This window comes from Filicampus tigris, chromosome 4 (genome assembly GCF_054856515.1).
Source record: "Filicampus tigris isolate MCC_2025a chromosome 4, RoL_Ftig_1.0, whole genome shotgun sequence".
Lineage (NCBI taxonomy): Eukaryota > Metazoa > Chordata > Actinopteri > Syngnathiformes > Syngnathidae > Filicampus > Filicampus tigris.
Window position 1 is genome coordinate 24,582,285 of NC_141220.1, and position 20,577 is coordinate 24,602,861.

General features: G+C 42.7%; 3 protein-coding genes across 5 annotated transcripts in view; 2 read left to right on the forward strand and 1 right to left on the reverse strand.

Annotated features, from left to right (window-relative positions):
• cftr (CF transmembrane conductance regulator) overlaps positions 1-2,128 on the reverse strand; it is a 33,135-nt gene extending 31,007 nt beyond the window's left edge. Inside the window, exon 1 of one of the 2 annotated variants that reach the window (XM_086029013.1) lies at positions 1,885-2,128. The gene's annotated coding sequence lies outside the window, so the exon portion shown is untranslated. Of the gene's footprint in view, positions 1-1,880 lie in introns of both variants that reach the window. The other variant, XM_086029014.1, reaches the window with a different exon arrangement.
• Positions 275-15,935, forward strand: asz1 (ankyrin repeat, SAM and basic leucine zipper domain containing 1). Of its 2 annotated transcripts, XM_086029015.1 has the most exons (14): positions 275-388; positions 1,952-2,068; positions 2,735-2,845; positions 2,939-3,053; positions 4,864-4,975; positions 8,053-8,164; positions 8,232-8,366; positions 8,597-8,715; positions 8,941-9,013; positions 10,192-10,248; positions 11,233-11,345; positions 13,581-13,686; positions 15,041-15,154; positions 15,554-15,935. In XM_086029015.1, the coding sequence occupies exons 1-14, from the start codon at positions 374-376 to the stop codon at positions 15,722-15,724; spliced, it is 1,470 nt and encodes a 489-aa protein (XP_085885141.1). In that variant the 5' UTR covers positions 275-373; the 3' UTR covers positions 15,725-15,935. The 2 variants fall into 2 exon arrangements, with proteins under 2 accessions (XP_085885141.1, XP_085885142.1); XM_086029016.1 differs by lacking the exons at positions 13,581-13,686; positions 15,041-15,154; positions 15,554-15,935 and adding an exon at positions 11,861-12,228.
• A 444-nt stretch (positions 15,936-16,379) lies between these two features.
• wnt2 (wingless-type MMTV integration site family member 2) lies at positions 16,380-20,525 on the forward strand. The gene is made up of 5 exons (XM_086029017.1): positions 16,380-16,471; positions 17,058-17,278; positions 18,105-18,382; positions 19,506-19,776; positions 19,874-20,525. Exons 1-5 carry the CDS (start codon positions 16,407-16,409, stop codon positions 20,077-20,079), a joined length of 1,041 nt encoding a protein of 346 aa, XP_085885143.1. The 5' UTR covers positions 16,380-16,406; the 3' UTR covers positions 20,080-20,525.
• The last annotated feature ends 52 nt before the right edge of the window (positions 20,526-20,577 follow it).

The window sequence follows — 20,577 nt, forward strand, 5'->3', positions numbered from 1 at the left end:
AATAATCTTTTTAATACACTAATTTAGGCCTTGAAAATTTGCTCCACATGTGTGGTCTATCAATTTCACCACACCACACTCTTCCTATATCACTCTAGAAATAGTTCCACTATGTGAAGAAATCTTCAGGAACTTTTTTAGAAAAAAAAAGAAAAGAAACTCCATTTCATATCACGCATCGTTTCAGGATAGGGAGGATAAAAAACATTCCACAGGGGAACACCGATAAAGTGGGGTCGGTGCAGTGAAATAGTCTTATCAGTGCGTTAGGTGTGTTCACGTTGTTTTGGTCCGATTCTTTTGCAAAGCGGTGGCGAACTCACGCTGACAAGGATCGCTGTCTCTTTGTGTCCGTTGAAAATCAAACATAACAATGGCGACAAATACTGTAAGTGTTTGCTAGTATGTGTGAAGTAGTTTAGTTTGATTTTGCCAGTGGGCTTATCCTTAGCTTTGAAGTTCTTAGTGGAGGAAACAGTGACCTCTGCTGGGCATTTAAGATTACACTTGATTGTACTGTAATAGAATGTACAGTATTGTACTGTTCCGTGTGAATGCCTCTCTTACAAGAGACACATAATGGAAATTTGACTTTTAATGTTTGTGCATAAGTCGTGATGAGGACATGCACCTCAGTGTATAAAGTGCTAATAATGGTCGTAATACTAGTAATGGTAGTAGTAGCAGTAATAGTCGTAGTAGTTAAGTAGTAGCAATGGTGGGGAGTACAAACACTAATGTTAGCGTCGTTTCAGGTGTCTACGTATTTATATTCCTGACAACTGGATGGGTGAGTAGCGATAACCAGATACTTGTTGAGGATGCCGATTCCAGCCACCGATGTTTAAGGCAAAACAAATCTGACATCGAATAAGTCTTTCTTGGCAGTAGTTCTGTAGTAGTATCTGTCATTGTGTTAATTTAAATGTTAAGTATCATAAATACTAGTAGAATTGGTACTTGGTATCAATATCGATGAATACTCAAGAGTGAATGTATCGGTTGTGGAAAAAATGGTATAGAACATCCCTATTGACAACTTTTTACTTTTATTTACTACATCTGAAAACAGACATCTGTACTTTCCTCCTTTATCATAATAGGCTCATAATTTTTTAAACCTCCGTGGATGATGACACAATGTAAAAACAAGACATGAACATAGAGAGGTAACGTTGCCCGCGATCTTAATTGATTGAGATTTGGGGGTCTTTTAAGGTGGAAAAAATAGAGAAGATCGCAATATGACGGAAGGTGAACCAGACATTAACATTGATGTTGCAACAGATCTGGAGAAGCCTCCTGGCGTTGTTTTAGAGAATTGTTTGATGTTGTCGTTTCCAAGAATAATTTATTGTGTGAACCAGCCTAAAATCAGTTTCTAGAGTTCAAAGGTTCTCCACCTAATCTAAACAAACAAACAAACAGACAAACAGATATAGGAAAGTGCATTTTTTTTCAGGTGTTATCACTCATTTTAGATTTTTTTGTTAGATAGTACACAACATGAGTAAATCATTTTCATAGCGCGTAAAAGATGATTTTTGTTCTCAGATGAACTATGCACCTTAATAAGAGAGGGAAACTACTTTCTGTGAAGTTTTTTTTCCCCATTATGTCAAAATTTACTTTCGTACGTAAGAACATTACAGTTTTAATTTTTACTGATGTGGTTAGTACTACCAGTCTTTTTTTTTTTATCCATTTCTATTAAAGTACAGCATGGAAGAACTTTCGTCTTTCTTTCTTCTCAATAAGAAACAGTCAATGAAGTAAATAAAACTACTGAGCAATTTATATAAACACAGTAGCCTAACAGACAAGAAAAAAAAATAAAATGAATAGAAGTGTATAAAAACGTATAGAAATAGAACTTGTACTTGCTGTACGTTTCTGGCGCCGCCTAGTCTGTTAATTGACACGCTAACTAGTGGTCTGGTCGACGTTGCAGAGAGTCGAAATGGACTACTTGAAGAATATTTCCTTCCCAGCTGGATACGAGAGCGATAGCAGCAGCGACGAGTGGTTCATGGAGCGCCCGCCTGACAAAAAGTCTCTCGATATCCAGGTAAGTTCGACAAGCAATAGAAATCGTTGTCTGGTTTGAGGTGGTCGCGTTAGATCGCGCTACCGGAAGTAGCGAGTTTGCCGCCATTAGCTATGCTAAGAATTTGTTCCTACCTGGCCAGCTAGCTCGCAAGCTAGCGTTGCTCGTTCGTTGTCCGAGCAAATGATTTAATCGTTGCCATTAACTGTGTGAAATGGTTATGTGTTATCCATTACAAAATAAAGGGCTGCGTTACAATGATGAAACTATGATTATAATAATCAGAATACCATGATCTACTTGTAGTCTGAGGCAGATAGAGTAGCCAAGAATTGTACTCGAGTAAAATTACTTTTACTTTGGTTCAGAAAGTTACTCGAGTCTAAGAAAATAGTAGATCCCTCAATAATTACTTGAGTAAGAGTAGATATACATTGGGAGAAAAAATACACAGATATTGTGCAAATTTAATTGTTGAGTAACTTTTGATTATTATTATTTACTTAATCAGAGCTTGAAACTCAGACAAAAATATAAAATAGGAATGCAGAAATTCAGATATGACAACACTAAGTAAACATTTTTTTTATAGCATTTCATTGGTGCAACGAGAAATAATGATGTAAACAAATGACATTTACATTTCCTGTGTGTTTTATGTCACCCGTGTATCTGTTATTGTGACAGAATGCCGATAATGCTGTGGCAGATGCAGATGGTAAAGTCTATTTGCTTAAAATAGCCATCAGAGAAGGAAACGTTGGTGCCATTGAACAGCTGCTGGACGATGGCAAGAACCTTTTCGTTCTAAATCAGCAATTAAATGTGTTTGTGCACAATACATGAGGTCATGTAGTAGTAATCTTGTTGATATTTTGCACAGGCATGGACATGGAGAGCAGCCTGATCTTTGACCGCACTCCTCTGATGTATGCTGTCAGTGTGGCGGACTACAACATGGCCAAAGTGCTTCTGGACCGAGGAGCCAACGCCAACTTCAGCAAAGGTCCCCCTCACGAACAAACAATTACTTCTGGATTGTGTGGAATCATTCAAACTTTTCGCTTCCACTAAGACAGCTAAGTTTTTACCGTACTTGCTCAGTTACATTTTAACTGCTAGTAAAGTGGCTGAAGGACATATTTATTGACAATAATCAGCAATTGCGTAGTCATATGTGAGAGTAATGTTGATTTCGATAAAATGATCGGTGGGAAAAAAATGTGAAACACTGTGATATTTTTGACAGAAAAAAACGGTACAATCATCAAAATATAATAAGATTTTATGGTTGCAATTTTACAAACCATATTCTAGCAAGTGAATTTCAAAATCCTCACCAACTCATCATTCATAATAATCAGATGTGGATTTAATTTATTTTCCGACTTCTACTTGAGTACATGATTGATAAAGCCTTCTTTCAGTTACTACAACAACAACACAGCGGCAAAGTCCGGCCGCTACGTCAACATCGTTCATCTGACATTACTTAACAGCAATGACGCCAAAGAGGAAATGTTGCAGAAACACCACACCTCTGATCCTTGGGAGTTGTTTTTCGTTCAGGCACTGCCTCATCATCCGATACATGTGTTGCGTCAAGGTCTGCTTGCTTAAAGAAAGCACGCCGGAACAACTCTTCCATGTCGGGAAGGCCTACATCTTTACTCAGTGCTCCTTCACGTCAAACATCACAAACAGATTCGCCACGCCAGTCACACTCGATCCAAATCAAAGTCCTTTGTTCAGAAAAAGTCGGTCCGTTCAAGTCAAATGGAATGGGAGGAAAATCAGGAGATTTTATTACAAAAGCAATAGTAGCGTTAAAGTGTGTCGATGAGAGCTCGGGTTGGGTACCGATGAAAATTTTTCAAACGCCATCAAGCACAGGCCGATGCCCCCCTATTTCATGCTCCATTTCCAAAACAAAGCTGGATTAAGCTATAACCTTGCCCGTGTGTTCCTTCCATTCATTCATTCATTCATTTTCTAAAACAATCCCTCAAAAACAAACTGGCACACCTTTTTGTGTGTTCCAAGGTAAGCAGTGTACTTGTGTCATCTGTAAAACCACGCAATGCTGTTATTAGCCAAAATGCTAACCAAGCTACATGCTAGTTATATTCCAGAGCTTGTGCTGGAATCCCATCAAAAGTTCAAGTGAGTCCAAGACTCGACATTGGAGGCAGGTGAAGTAAACATTTAAACGCCCCAGTGGCCTTTTTTTTTTTTTTTTTTCTCCAAGCGAGTCCACGAATGAACGCATGAACGACACATCCCGGTCGCCACACGGCTGCCATTCCCGCTCAGCAAAATCTCTGGATCAGCATTTATTTACTCCGATCCCATGCACACACAAGCTGGGCTCGTCTGGTTTGCGCCCACGCAAAGAATATATAAACAACAAAGACACAGTAACACACGTACAGATGGAGAGGCCCAAACACAAACACACACACACACACACACGAACACATTGCCGGAACTTAATTGGAATTGAATGCAGTGCTGGGGATCTTGACTCTCTCTTATCAGCGTATGAACAACTCCAGATGTCATTTTGAGTAAAAGATGCTAATCTAGTCAAAGTTCATGACCATCAGTGGACATCATTCCAGCTAAATAACCTGAGTAGTCTGACATTTTGTTTTTAAGCGGCCATTTTATGAGTCACTTTTGCTGGTTTTCAGGGGCTCGTCTAAAATGCGAACTCTCCCAAAAGATTTGGTCCAATTTCTACTAAATTTTAACAATGTAGTTGTAAATTTGAACCATATTTTGTATGGGAGCAAATGCGGCATTACTGTTTGTAGATGGCTGGACGGTGCTGATGGCCGGCTGCACTGCGCCAGCAAAGGAAGACAAAATTGCTCGCTGTGTGGAGCTACTGCTCTCCAGGAACGCCAATCCCAACATGGCGGACAAGTGAGTGTACAAGGAAGTTTAATTCCCCCAGATGGTTGTATACAGAGAATATTGTGTGCATTTGAGCGTTGTTATATATCGCTGGCGTCGGGGCCAAAACGTCGTACCTCCCAAATAGTCACTTTTCAGGAGACACCAAAAATGACAACTTTGTTCAACCATTAGCATTGCATCGTTGCATAGCAAGCCATTTTCAACACTTTAAATTGGTCATTGTTTCAAAATAACACCTATGTGTATGGACTGACCAATGGTATACATTTTTGAAAGAAATATGAAATCCACCAAAATGTGACATATGAGGTTTTGGCCTGACGCCAGCGATATGCAAGTACAAGACCAACAAATGCGACAAGGGTGTGTGATTTCTGTTTCCCGTCCAAAATCGCGGACTCGGGGTCTAAGATCAAGTCTTCATCTCTATGTCTTCTTTCTGTAGTTTTTGGTTTTGTTTATTTTGAGAATCAGGACTTGTGCCCTAAATTTCTTCTTTCCAAAATGTCTCGAAAATTTCTTGGGACTTTGATTGAGAGAGTATATACAGTCATTTACAGACTTTGTTGTACTATCCCTTGCGAAGGATTTCTAAGATTCGCCACCACTTTGTCAAACTGTCAGCAATCTGAAAAAAAATAGCCGCGCGCAAACGAAACATTTCCCGTGTAAATCCCGCCAAAGTGACGATGCACCTCCTGTTTAGCTTACAAGCTAACAACAATGTTGCTCTACCAGTGCCAGGGAAGTGATCAGTTCCCTCCTAAACCAAATATTTGAGCGAGGCAGTTCAGCAGAGATGCCGACAAACCCCCCACGGCGCAAAGAAGAGCGTACGTCGATGTGGTTAAATGCCATCAAACCTCCTCCCCCGCCGCCGTCGCTTACGTCGGAGCATCAAACCAAAAAATGAACACCAGCTGCCTTTGCCTCTGCTTCAGTGTAAACAAACACGATGTGGACTCCCAATTGTTCACATGCGCTCACATTTACTCAACGGTTGAGGCCGGAAGTGGCTTTGAGCTGCTACGCACATGTGAACGTGCACAGCGGCTCCATGTAGGCCCGCTTGGTCTGAGGCTGCTGTTTTCCTCTAAAGCCTGATAAATAAATTAGAAATAAGGATATTCCTGGTTTTATTGCATTGCCGAATACCCTTAAAGTGGAAATCAACCCAAACATATTTTTTTCAAGAATATGTTCCAAGCAGGCCCACTAATTGAAACGCTGACTAATATTGCGTTTGTGGAATATGAGATAAGCAGCAAAATCCACCCGTTTTTAGCCATCTCAGGGGGCGGCCATTTTGTCACTTGTCGACTGAAAATGACATCACAAATGCTCAGGGCTCAGGTAACCACCAATCGCGGCTCAGCTTCAGAAAACAGGTCAGCCGTGATTGGTGGTTACCCGAGCCCTGAGCAGTTGTGATGTCATTTTCAGTCGACAGGAATGACAAAATGGCCGCCCCCTGAGATGGCTAAAAACAAGTGCATTTCGCTGCTTCACTCATATTCCACAAACGCCAAATTAATCAGAATGCCGTGTTTCAACTAGTGGGCTTGCATAGAACATACCCTTGAAAAAAAATACGTTTGGGTTGACTTCCGCCTTAAACACAGCAGGGGCCCATCCCCATCTCCTTTTCGCACAGAACCCAGCGATCCCATTTCACAAGTGTGTAAAATGAACCTTTTTCATTGGTCGTTGATTATGCCTCATCCTCAAGTTTCACTTTTTATCCACTTTAAAAAGGGGTCAATCTGACCTGTGACATGACGGGAGGGTGTAATTTTCCTATTTGAAATAGTGACGTCCACTTCGTTAATCACGATTAGACCTTAAATCTCAACTGACCTTTTTATGGTTGGACAGTCGCGCAGATAAGAGTGATCTACGGTCCCAGTGATTGGAACACTCGCACAGAAGCTGTATGAGAAAGACCTTGCGAGGGCTGTCACGCCGACAGTAGAAATGAAAGATGCCACCCGGTCCGTTCCCACTCCTCAAAGAGGAAGTGCACCGTGGTGACGTGGCGAGGAATGCGCGCGGATTGACATAAAACATTAACTTTTGTTCGCTTGGCGGTGATTGATACGACCGTTTGCCGTCACGCTGTTTGACCAGCGCCGACTCTTTCCCAGACGACTCACTAAATCACCGCCGCGAGTCAACAGTGAGCCCGCCTCGGATGTGTGACATGTTTAAAAAAACAAAACAAATTGGATGGCCGTTATTTACTCGAGAGATGGGCGACGCTAAATTTGCGAAACGATTGGGTTGTATTTGTACGAATCATGATGGCAAATTTTCATGACATCCCATAAAAGTAGCAACTCGACAAAATTTTCCCCAAATTGACAGCCTGCTAGATAGTCTGGTTGTAATGATCACGTCAACCTGAGTACAACACAGAAAGAATTTTGAAAATCAGATGATGGGTTCCGGAGAAATTTGGTATTTTGTGCCAGGAACCCAAAAAAAGTTTTTGTGTGATATCGGCCATCGAAAATCGGCGCCAAAATTGCCGTTAAATTAGAGTAAAACAATATAAGGTCATTATTTCTCAACATATGTCCTGATCCCTTGATTTCATCTGTTACCCGAGGAACCTTTCTCCGATTGGCTGAACCTAATAAGCTCGTATGGGCCGAAATGCCGTCGGGTTCTCCACGTCTCCAAGTTGATTCATCAAAATTACCGTGACATTTTTTTTCAAGGCTATCAATTAACGCTAAAAACTCAATTGAAATAGCACAAATGGATCATTATTCATGGGAAGAACAGTGTGGGCAGTGGAATAGGTCATGTGCTTAGTTTTTTTTTTTCAGAATTTGTTATGGAGGATTTTAGTGGTGTTTGAAGTTTTCATTCCGTATTTTCAACAAAATTCCACAGATGGCAGCCTCTCACGTTGCTGTTAAAACGGGTCGTATTTCTTATTTTTGAAAGGTGTGTGGAGAGGTAGTGCGCCATCTTTGTTTGGGATGCTGAAGGTGTTGCGAGACCCCAAAAAAATGTATTACAGCATCAAACCCCAGTCTACAATTTCTCATGTTTTTTTTTGTTGTTTTTTTTTTAAGGTCTCAAATGACGTGCCTGATGTTGGCCGCCAGAGACAATTACTGCAAAGTCCTTAACCTGCTGGCGTCCCACGGGGCCGACCTCAATATGCAGGATGCCAACGGATACACCGTATGTGACACTGTCGCAGGTAAAACACGAATGTGTGTGTGTTTGTGTAACAAAGGCGACGTTTCAGGCCTTGTCGCTGGCCGTGCACCACGGCCGAGAGAAGGCCGTGCTGAAGCTCGTCCAGCTGGGAGCCGACAGCAGCATCGCCACCAAGGCGGGAAAGAGCCCTGCTGAGCTGGCTTTGCTTCATAAGCACACACAGGTACCCTCAATGTTGACCCTACAAAAACCAAATATGACAAATACCACACTAAGTAGGTATGGTAAGTAACCTTCTGAGATCCTGTAAAATTGGAAACAGAAGAGTCAACATTTGTGCGCTTTCAAATAGAGACACGTCAGCGCCGTTGTACTCCGTTCAATGAATACTTTGTTTCAAGTGTAAAGCGGGTACATTTTGGTTGTGTTGTTTGTATTCCGAATACCGTGTAGATCTCCAGGATTCTGTCCTCCACATTGAACGTTGATCCCGTGCTACCTTTCAACTCCACGGAAGAAACCCTTTCCACCATCATCAAGGCCAACGCTCAGCCTGCATCTTTTGCGGAAAGGTCAAATATTGTCAGGTTAACCTCGACATGTAAATATACACACGGTTGTAAAATCGGCATACGTACCAATTTGGGCTGTCTTGGTTGAGGAAGTCACATTGAGGTAACAGTACAACTTTGTGTTTGTTGCCCTCTGCTGACTTTTTTCAACAACTGCAGGGCTGTTTGAAATGAAATCGATCCATGAAAGTCACAATGTCTTCTTTTTTTTTTTTCACGCGCTAGCCTACCCAAATTGGATGACCTGGAGCTCCTGCTTCACGGCCTGGATCTGGACTACCTCATTGACATCATGCATGTACGTCAACGCTTCCTTCCTGGCTTTGGGGTAAAAAAAAAAAAAAAAAATTACAACAACAAAACAAACAAAAAATATCTGACTTGGTCGCCTCTTTCCTATATGTTTAACATCATCCCTGAGCTATTCATTTAAAACAATCGCTTTGGATCACATTGGGTTTATAATCATTCCTATATTTACACGATATTTAAAATCATCCTGGAGTTATTGTTTGAAATGATTTCTTTAGAGGTACATGGTTTGAAATCATTCTAAAATGCATGTGATGTTCAAAATCATTCCTACATGAAAAGTATATTAGGTTTAATATAGGGCTGTCAAAGTTAAAGCGTTAACTATGGAGATTAATCTATTAATCGAAACTCAGTTAACTCCGTTTTATTTACTTCCTGTGGCACCTTCCCTCTGGTCACTTTACAGCCAAACTTAGAGGAGAGTCACTGTCGCAAAGGCGGACTTTTACGTAGTTTAGCACAAAAAGTTACTCGACGGCTCATTGGAAAGCCAAATTCAAATACCATATTAGTTGTACGTCTTTGGTGTATCGTTCACCAGTTGTATTTTACAGGAAAAGAATCGTATTCAAGGATGAAAGAAAGCTATTAAAGCAGTCTTTGAATCAAAATATACTTGACATTTTTTTCCATATTAATTCCAAGATTTTACTCAAGTAAATATCAGTTCCAAGCTTTATAAAAAATGTAGTTGAAAAATACAATTTATCGCGATTAATTATGGGATTTTTTTTTTGGGGCGATTAATTGGTTAAACAATTTTAATCGTTTGACAGCACTAGTTTATAGACATGTCTACAGTCATTTCTACATGGGTATCATGTTTGATATCATTCCTCCATGTGTATTATGTTGAAAATATATAAGTTGAGCTTTTGCGACCCAAAAACATTTTCGTCCAAAATGCCCTCAACAAATGCTTTTGAGAAAATATCCACGCCCGCGTGGCCTTCCCACATCTCTGTGATGTCACCCTATTTAGCTCGCAGATGTGAGGAGAGGAGCTTTGACGTTTTCACGTCATGAGGTGTGCGGTTTCCATATTTGACGGTAGCCGGAATGAACTCGGGGGTTTGAGTTCACTTTGACAGACGCGGGCGTCGGCCGTGCAAGGCGCAATCTGCTCAAAGAGCGCTCAAGTTGCGCCGTGTGCCTCCACAGGAGAGGGACATCACCTGGAGCGAGCTGCTGACGATGGAGAAGGAGGACCTGGAGAAGGTACGGGGTGACTGCGCTGCAAACGATTGTCAGTGCACGTGAGGATGAGGGCGGTTGATGCTGCGCGTGCACACGTATTTTTGGGAACGCTGAGTCGATGGAACGGTATGATAGCCATCTAGAACAAGTGTGAGCCGTTTTATCATTATCTGCACAATCCCACAAAGCTGCATCCAAAATTTCTTTGCAAAGATAATACTGTTTTATTTTATTTATTTTATTTTTTTATTGTGTGGTTGTAGTTCGCAGTGGTGTAAAATTGCACTGTATCACTCGGAGCTGTTTCTAGTATTTTGACTTATTTAGCTACGATGAAAGGGGATGACTATTTTTTTGAAATGTTTTCCCCCCCTAAAGATAAGCACTATACAAAACCAGATTATTGCATATAAAAAATATTTGACGCATTATGGCGGTGGTTCTCAATTGTCCTCATCTTGGGATCCATATTTTGTTTTCGTCGCGACGCATTTGTAAAAAAGTTGAGGACAATTTATAAAAAAATGTATTGTTAAAAAAAAATGCCTTTGAAAATGTGTATCATATTTTGAACATGCACGCTAACATTGTAGTGAAGTATAGTGAATATAATATTTGTATGAAAAAAACATGACTATGGTCCAGTCGTATGCCGGTATCGTCAAGCACGTCATCACATATAACATTTTGTTTGCATAATTTAGTCTGAAAGTATAAAATTTAAGAAACTAGCACATAATGTCAATATATAATCATGTATAATACAGACCTCATTTAAAGTTTATACGATAAAATATAAGGAACTATTACTTCCTGTAAATGAAAGGTACCTTATTTTGATACATGAAGGGGTCAAAATATGAGAAACTGACAGTTGCTCGCTAAAAGTTAGCTTTGATATCTTTTTAAAGTCTTATGCAGGTGTGCCTAATGTTATGCAAATGAGCCCCCCCCCCCAAAAAAAAGATTATCATTTTTTTTTATTATGCATATCTATTCCAATAGGTTGGAATCACAGAAGCAGCCGACCAGCAGAAGGTTCTGAGTGCTGTGCAGCAGATGCACTTGGACAAAGTGGACCTGGATACCATCGAGCAACTCGGAGTGACCGACGGCGGGTTTGTCGCATGTCTTGTCATCCAAATGCCTCTCGCCAAATTGACAAACAAACAAACCAAACACACGGTGTGCAATAGTCCACATATGACTTGTACGTTGTTCCCCCGCGTATTCGGGATTCACTACTTGCAAATTCACTTATTTCCCCCCTTTAAAAGATATATACGTGTATACACCGTTATTGGCTGAAAAACTCGTCCTGTCTTGCTGAAGTAAAGGGGACAAAATTCATTTCCAAAGGCCATTGTCCCGTCGATATCAAAAATACTGCTTTGCCGCCATCTTGTGGTATGTCGGCATTTAGAGTATCAACTTTTTTGAGGTGGTGTCCGTTATTCCCCCCGCCACCCAAAAAAAAAAAAAAAAATTGCCGAACACTGTGTAATAGCATCCGAGCCAGTGTTCCTCCCCCACTGGAAGTTGTCCATCACACCTGTGAGCGTCTCTCATTCTCATTTGTGCTCATCTCAACCTTCGGAGTAATGCTTTAAGTGGAGCTGTAATGATTTGTCAGGCGAGAGGCGACAAGGGCGTCTCGGCAGAGCCGTCTCGGCGCACCCCATCGCTCCGTGAAGGCTCAGCGGCGGACAGACGTCAGGAGACAGAAGGATGGTGGAAGCCTTGACCAGGACAAGGCCACCGTCTCTGCCGCCTCACCACTTACCAACTGAGCAAACGCACTCAGTCATTGATATTGTGCGTGTTGACAGTGTTTGAAACACATTCACAACAAACGAAAAGGGTGTATTTAATATGAAATGTGAATTTAATAGCTAGGGAACCTTTCGTCAATTGAAGGAGGCGCGTCAGGGTCGACTTTTGTTGCACGTAGTTCTTTTATGTGTTAAGTTCAATAAATGTGGATGGAATACTTAGAAAAGCAAAAAAAAAAAAAAAAAAAAAACGAACGACCGACTGAACACAATTTACAGGTTGTTTAATTAATCCGACGTCTAAAATTGGAGTTTTGAATATGAAGTGTTAAAGGTCTGAAAATGCACAATATTGCTATGTAATGAAACAACAAACTTAAAAAATGGTTTTAAAGTTCTTAACTACTGTAAAAATATTCATTCATTCGCTGAACCACTTAAGGTTTTTAAATAAAAGGAATGTGTGAAAGAAACATTTGACATTTGAAAAAGTACTAAAGTTCATCAAATGTTGGGATACGTTAAGAAAAAAGCAATTAAAAAATAGAATATTTAATTAAAAAAAAAAAAAACTTAAAAAATAGAATATTTTAAGGGGAAGTCAACCCAAAAATGTTCTTTACAATATGTTCTATGGCCTCCACCCGTTTTTAGGGGGCGGCCATTTTGCCAAATGCTGTCAAGTGGAAATGACATCACAGTTGCTCAAGGCTCAGGTAACAACCAATCACGACTCACCTGTTTTCTGAAGCTGAGCCATGATTGGTTGCTACCTGGGCCTTGAGCAAATTTGAAGTCATTTCCATTTGATAGCATATGGCAAAATGGCCGCCCCCTGAGAACATATCGTAAAGAAAATTTTGGGTTGACTTCCACTTTAAATTACACTTGAAGTAATATTTAGCAAAATCATATTAAAAATGAATATTTTAGGTTCTTTTGAAAGTTCTGAAAATGTTTTTAATGACTAAAAGAGGTTAAATATAACAAACGTTCAAAAATGAGGAAATTATACAATATTTTGAAGATATAAAAGTAGACCCCGAGGACCAGAGTTGCCCATCCCCGATATAGACTAAAATATATATATATTTCAAAATAAAACAACCCCCCAAAAAAATCTAACTTGTAGGGCATTCAAAACGCGGAACGAAAAGTGATAACATCAAAATAAATAACAGATTGACAGGCAGGCTCACACATTTCTCCCTGCGTAAAACAACAAAGCGTAACATAACATCAGATATTTGTGCGGGCGCGCTGTCATCGCCGCGCTAGACAAACTAGGAGCAAGGAGAAGGGCGGCTCGGCCGCCTGACACTGTTTACACTGCGCTCTCTGACAGAGTGCGCCTCCTCCGAGGCAGATGTAGCGCTAAAATAACAACTATCAATAATCCGCGCTGTCGAGTGCGCCGCTTGATGAATACGAATCACTTCTCATCTGAGAAGCATGTTCGCTGGGTGGTAGAAAGGCCAGCCACCTGTTTGCTGAGCCGCTCAACGTTTTTACACAGTAACTGTCATTTGGATTCCGATACAGAAATTTGAGTTTAATGATGATGATTTTTATGTTCGTCAGGAGTGAGGAGCTGCTTAATTTCCTGCTCAAACTGAAGCAGCAGTGCTGCTCGCTGACGGAGACCATTCAAGACACCATCCGCCGCCTCCCCCTGCAGGTCTCCAAGGTACACTGCATGTCGGGCCACTTCATTAGGCACACACACGCTACATTAAATCGGTTTCAATAACACATGGAAAATAATTGAAGAATGCGGCGCAGGATAGAGTTTACAAACACCCCCTGCAATGGGACACACTCGGTGAAATAGGAATACCCTATTTAAATATAGCCTCGGTAAGTTTTTATAACATTTACTGCACATGCTTTTATGGTCCTAAAACACTTGTAAAACTATACAAACGCATTTAAACGTATGTTGCGAGAGAGCAAGAGCAATGGATAACACAAAAATATTTCACAAACTATAAAAAAAAAAAAAATAGAGTAAGAACTATGGTAACATTTACAAAAAAAAAAAACACGACTGTAGCAGGATAGCAAAGTGCGAACCTTGATATAGCGGGGGATTACTGTATAGACCACAGGTGCCAAACTCAAGGCCCGCGGGCCAGATTCGTGCCGCCACGTCATTTCATGTGGACCGCGAAGGCAAATCATGTTTGTTGACTTCATATTTTTTTGCTAAAGTATAAAAATTGAAAATTGTCTTCATTTTTAGTAATGATGATGTATTGCAATCATTTTTTTGTTAATCTCCCTTTTAAAATAGTGTTTTTTTTTTTTTTTTAAACCGGCTTCTGATTTCAGAACTAGTTATCAGTCAATGAATCATTCATTTATATGTGTTACAGTCATAACCGCCCTCCAAGGGAAAACATAAATGCGATGTGGCCCGTGACAAAAATGAGTTTGTCACCAACAGACCAACAAGGGACAATAATATGACCAACAATAATATGTGAGGAATATGCTAGTCTTACGAATGTCACATGACCAAACGCAGAAAACAGCTGCGCCTTGACGGTCGTTACCTGAGACCTGAGCAACTCTGATGTCATTTTCAGTCGACGGCAAGTTGCGAAATGGACGCCGCCCTGTGATGGACAAAAAGATGGATTTGTGGAATAAGAGTTAATCCACCTATTTTTAGCCATCTTTGGGGGCGGGGCTCAGATAACAACCAATCATAGCTCAGCTTCAGAAAACAGGTCAGCCGCGATTGGTCGTTACCTGAGCAGTGATGATGTCATTTTCAGTCGACAGAAGTGACAAAATGGCCGCCCCCTGAGATGCCTAAAAACGGGTGGATTTTGCTGCTTAACTCATATTTCATATCAATCATATTACCTTGTTTCGACTAGTGGGCCTGCATAGAACATATTCTTAAAAAAAAATATGTTTAGGTTGACATCCCCTTTTAGTAAATAAAGCATTTGAGGCAGTACCATAACCAAATTTTGCTTTGCTTTAGAGAATTTCTGCTGCTGTTGCGTGCTAACACGTATGTCTGTGCGTAGCTGGTCTTCACACTGGACCACAAGAGGGAGGCCCAGGCCGTGTGCAGCCAACTGGTGGTGCAGACCAAAGACCTGCAGACCCAAGTCAACTGCCTGCACAATCTGCTCTGCCAGGTCCGCAAACGTCTGCATGCGGTGTTCCGGTGTTGACAAGCTCCGGCACGTGCGCGTGTGTTCGAAGCGGCTAGTCTAGCCTGACAGGAGCGAATCCTCACAGCCAATAAGTCACCAACCGCTGTGACACAGCCCTGTCAGCACACAGACGCAAGGGGGGAGGGGGGGCGGAGTTTAGAGGGCTGATGGGTAGAGTCCGGGTTGAGGGGTGAGAAGTGTCGAAGGAGCGGCACGTAGACAAATTTGGGGGGGGTGGCGGGACTGCGGTTTCTCAGCTGTGACAAGAAAGATTCTGATGACTACACGCTAACTTGCTAACTTCATGCTAACTATCGACCGATGTTTCTCGCCCAGTACTGTCGAGCCCCAAGCGGACTGAAATCCATGTTTCGCACGCAGATGAACGAGGCCCCAAACTGCTGTCGGCTCCCCGCGACCGTCGCCCGCGGCGATAGGGCAGTGCCGCCCCGAGCGAGCGTCGGCGCTAGAGTGCTGGGGGCCGCCCTCCTTCTCTTCTTCAGCCATCGCTATCTGCCCAAGTTAAGGAACGTCTTCATCACGTCCTTTTAATCAGCGACGCTCTTTTTTTTTTTTCTTTTTTCCTTTTTTAGTTGAACCAGACCAGACGAGGTTCGTTTGTGCGTTGCTTGCCGAGACGTCTTCTAAAGTTGAATGTTGTTTTGTTTTAAAGTATGTTTGGGTTTATAAGTGTTTGTTTTTAGGAGCGTGTTGTGGTTTGGAGGGGAAAAAATGTGGATAAAGATGTTTAAAATGGGCCAAATATTTGTCTCCTGGAATTCATAAAGCCAAAAGCAACTTCTCAGACCAAAAAAAGGGCAAAAAAAAGAGCACGTTTTGGTTAAATAACATTTTTTTGTTATCTGTGTTCATTAAAAAAAAAAAAAATCAGCATCAGAAAAACAGTGAAAAATCCAATTTCCTCGTCAGTCACACAATCATCGAAGATGGAGGAAATGCGGCGTTTTTAGGCCAATGCCGATTACGATATTTGCCAGGGAAAAAAATTCCTCAGCCGATTATTTTTCCAAAATTGCACATTTCAAAAATCCAGCCGGGAAATTGGTGCCATGCGAACATTCCAGAGTAGCGAGCGCCTCGGCTTTGTGCGCCGCCCAAGCAGAAGGACGTGAGGACGCGCGTGTGTTTCCCGCCCAGCCGCAACGCCGCCGCCTCTCATTCGCCACTCGCGCTCTCCGCGTGCGGACATGCTCCTTGCGCGCACGCAGCCGACATGAACGCCTTGGCGTGTGGACTATGCTGGTGCGTGTGCGTGCTGAGTGCCGACGCGTCTTGGTGGTGAGTTTGCGACCGGAACGCTGCTGCTGGAACTTGGACTCATGCGCGTGCTTTGTGTGTAACTCTCGATTGCATGTCTTGCTCGTCGTTAGATGTTTCATGACTTTCCCGGTTCAGGTTCGTTTGTCCTCATTTTGCTGTGTTTTCCCTGCTAAAATTTGTTATCATTACGCTTGAGAAAAGTTATCAAATGTTCATGTTGCTCTTTTTTTTTGTTCTCCCACGAAAGCCTTTAAGATGTCTTTACAAGTCTCAACTAGTCTTCCCTTCACGGCAAACATTTCAACACCTCTCGCGATAATCGTCTACTGTAGCTTCTCAATTATTTATTTCTGACGCCAACTACACAATTTGATGTCATTCTCACTTGTTAGAGGTCATTTATGAAAGTGCTTTATCGAGCTAAGTGATTATGACGATGATGATGATTACCAGTGTATTTGGTGATTGTGCTGGTACAAGTGGAACTTCCAAAGTGGAATAAAAAAATAAAAAATACTTGTTAAAACTTAAAAAAAAAAAAAAAAAAAAAAAACTAGCTCAAACCGACGACGGTCTGCCGCTGGGCGGTTCCCTCCCCGCGCAGGTCCATGAGCACTTTGGGCTCGCGCGTGATGTGCGACCACATCCCGGGTCTCGTGAGCGAGCAGCGGCAGCTGTGCCGCCGGCGCCCCCGAGTGATGCAAGCCATCGGCGCCGGCGTGCGGGACTGGATCGCCGAGTGCCAGCACCAGTTCCGCGACCGGCGCTGGAACTGCAGCACGGTGGCGCGGGACCACAGCCTGTTTGGACGCCTGCTGCTACGCGGTGAGGCCGCCGCGACGGGGCGAGACGGCCAAATCTTTGTGTTTGTTGTGTTTGAGGGATATTCGTGTCATTTGTGTGTGCGCGTGTTTGCGTATTTTTGTGTGTTTGAGTCGCGTGTTTGTGCGTTCGTGTTAGTTATGTGTTTGTGTAATTTTTGTTTTGCCATTTGTGGGTGAGTGCATGTTTGTGTATATTTGTGTGTCTGTGGCAAGTGTTTGTGTCATTTGTGCGCGTGTTTGTGGGGTGTTTGTGTCATTTGTGTGCCTTGTGAATGTGCTTGTCATTTGTGTGAGTGTGTTGTTAGTCATTTGTGTGTGTGTTTTTATTGTAGTTGTGTGTTTACTTATTGTAGGCAGTTGATAAAGAAAGGGCCGGACGAAAACCCACTTCCGTCCTTGCTTAGTCCGTCCTCGTACTCCATCCCCAAAATGGCCGTCCGTCCATCCCGTTCCGTCCCAGACGGAATGCCCATCTCTGTTGTGTGTGTTTGTGCCATTTGTGCATAGTAGTAGCTAGTAAAGGGCAACAACATGATAAAACTTCCCGCTAACTCCCTTGGAAGTAAGTGCCACCCCAAAAAAAAAAATCCAAAGAGAACATGAAGCAGGCAGTTTTGACCAACTTTGTGGCTAAGGAGTGAGAGGTGACGTCATTCAGCCCGATGGGCCGGGTGGGCATTGCGAAGTGGCGAACCAGGAAAAAAAAAAAAAAGCATTGCGAACCAGGATCTGTTCTCGTTTGCCCTCAGCAGATGAATAACGCGGTGAAACCGAAAAGACTCCAAGGCAGGAGACGCTAACGGTGTCGCTCGCTCCCCCTCCCGCAGGCAGCCGCGAGGTGGCCTTCATCTACGCCATCTCGTCGGCGGGCCTGGTGCACACGCTGGCGCGGGCCTGCAGCCGCGGCGAGCTGGACTCGTGCTCGTGCGACCCGCGCAGGACGGGCCCCTGGCGAGACCCGGCCGGCGCCTTCCACTGGGGCGGCTGCAGCGACCACGTGGAGCACGCCGCGCGCTTCGGACACGCCTTCGCCGACGCCAAGGAGAGGAAAGAACCCGACGCGCGCGCTCTCATCAACCTGCACAACAACAGGGCCGGACGCAAGGTCACTCCACGTTCTCGTCTCAACACGCCACACACAAGGCTGCTTTTCGAGATTTTTTTTGTTTTTGTTTGTTTTTTTCACGGCGATTCTGAATCCGCCTCTTCTCAGGTTTTCATGATAATAATAGTCAAATATTTAGTTATACTTCTGAATTAAAGGTTAGCGTCAGCAACAGGTGGATTTTAATGATGGTCAAATAACCTAAAATGAAAATATCTCTAAAATCTGATGAAAAAAATGTTTTGAAATCAGCGTGCAAAAAATACGTTTAGGAACTCATAACGTTTTTTAGTGTCTTGTGTGTGCATTTATCAGTGTCATTTGTTGGTGTGTGATTTGTGTATTCGTGTTGTTTGTGTCAATTGCGTGTTTGTCAAAACGTGTGTCAAAGTTTGTGTGCATTGTGTTGTTTCTATTTCTATTTCTTTTGTGAGTCATTGTGTGCATTCGTGTCATTTGTCTGTGTGGTTTGTGTTTGTATCGATCACGTGTCTTTTGTCCGTAGTTGCCATTTGTTTCTTTTGTGACTCATTGTGCGTATTTTTCGGTGCCTATTCTGTGTTTTTGTGTCATTTGTGTGTTAATTGTGAGCATATTTTGCGTGTCAATTTTATGTATGTGTGTGTTAGTGTCAATTGTGTTTTTGTTTTTCAGTGTGGTGAGTGTCGTTTGTGGGTGTCAGTTGTTAATCATAAGTCTTTTGTGTCATTTGGTAGTTTGTCAGTTGTCTCATTTTTGTTTGTGTGTCATTTATTTGAGTGTGTCAGTTTTTCAGTGTCATTTGTGTGCGTGCGTGTCATTTGTGATTTGTGTACTTATGTGGTGATGTGTGTCTTGTCGTTTTTGTGCTTGTCAGTGTCGGTTGTTGGTGTGTGTGCGTGTGTGTCAGTTCTTTATTCTCATGACTCATTTTTAGTCTGTGTTTGTGTAATTTACGTTTGTGTTGTAATTTGGGCGTGTATTTGTCAGTTGTCTGTCATTTGAGTTTTTGTGGATACATTTTCATTCGTGTGTGTCTCAAACGTGTTAGTGTGTCACGCGTATTTGTGTTGGTTTTGTTAGCATGATAGGACATGACAATTATGAATTATTATATCACTTATGGTTTTCGCGTGCCCGTCAGGCGGTGAAGCGTCTGATGAAACTGGAGTGCAAGTGCCACGGCGTGAGCGGCTCGTGCAGCGCGCGCACCTGCTGGCTGGCCATGGCCGACTTCCGCCGCACCGGAGACGAACTCAGACGCAAATACGAGCGCGCCGTCCACGTGGCCGTCAACCAGTACGGAGCGGCTTTGACGACGCTGAACGCAGCGGGAAGACGCAAGGCGCCGGGGAAGAACCAGCTGGTCTACTCGGACGAATCTCCCGACTTCTGTGCGCACGACCACGATGCAGGTTATTAAACTAAAACACACCAACGCTGATGCTAATTTGCCAGCACAACCCTAAGTGGGCGTTTCCACGCCGGCCGTGACGCGTGTCTACCTCGCAGGGTCCGTGGGTACCGGCGGCCGGAGTTGTAACGTGACGTCTCGGGGCGCGGACAGCTGCTCGGTCATGTGCTGCGGGCGAGGCTACGACACGGCGCGGCTGAGCCGCAGCGCCAAGTGCGAGTGTAAATTCCACTGGTGCTGCGCCGTGCGCTGCAAAGACTGCCGCCAGGTGGTGGACGTGCGCACCTGCAAGGACCACACGTGACAGTCATCGTCAGCAAAATGGTGAACTCGCTCTATACGGTTATGTCTACACACCCCTGTTCGAATGCGAGATTTTTGTGATATGAAAAATTAGGCATTCCAACAGGGGGTATGTAGACTTTTTATAAGAGCTGTAGGTTGCTATTTAGTGAGTTTGGAGTGATTCCCAAAACAACCTTGGACTTGTGAACTTCTTCCTCCAAACTTGCCACTGTCGTGACCTTTGCTGACCCCCCTCACCCAAATATGGTCACATGAGCATTTACATTTTCAATGAGTCCTGTCATTTTTGTTACATTCAGTTAGTTAGTTTTCTATTACCTAATGTTTGTGAATTTAAATGTATTTATTCAGTTTTTATTATTATTTATTGTTTTATTCGTTGACTTGTTTGAAATCATTGTTAAAAAAAAAAAGACAGTTGACCATACCTTCTTAAGCACAGTAGTTTAGTCAGTACCTGAGTGTTGTTTTTCCTACACACGTATCTGTACTTCTG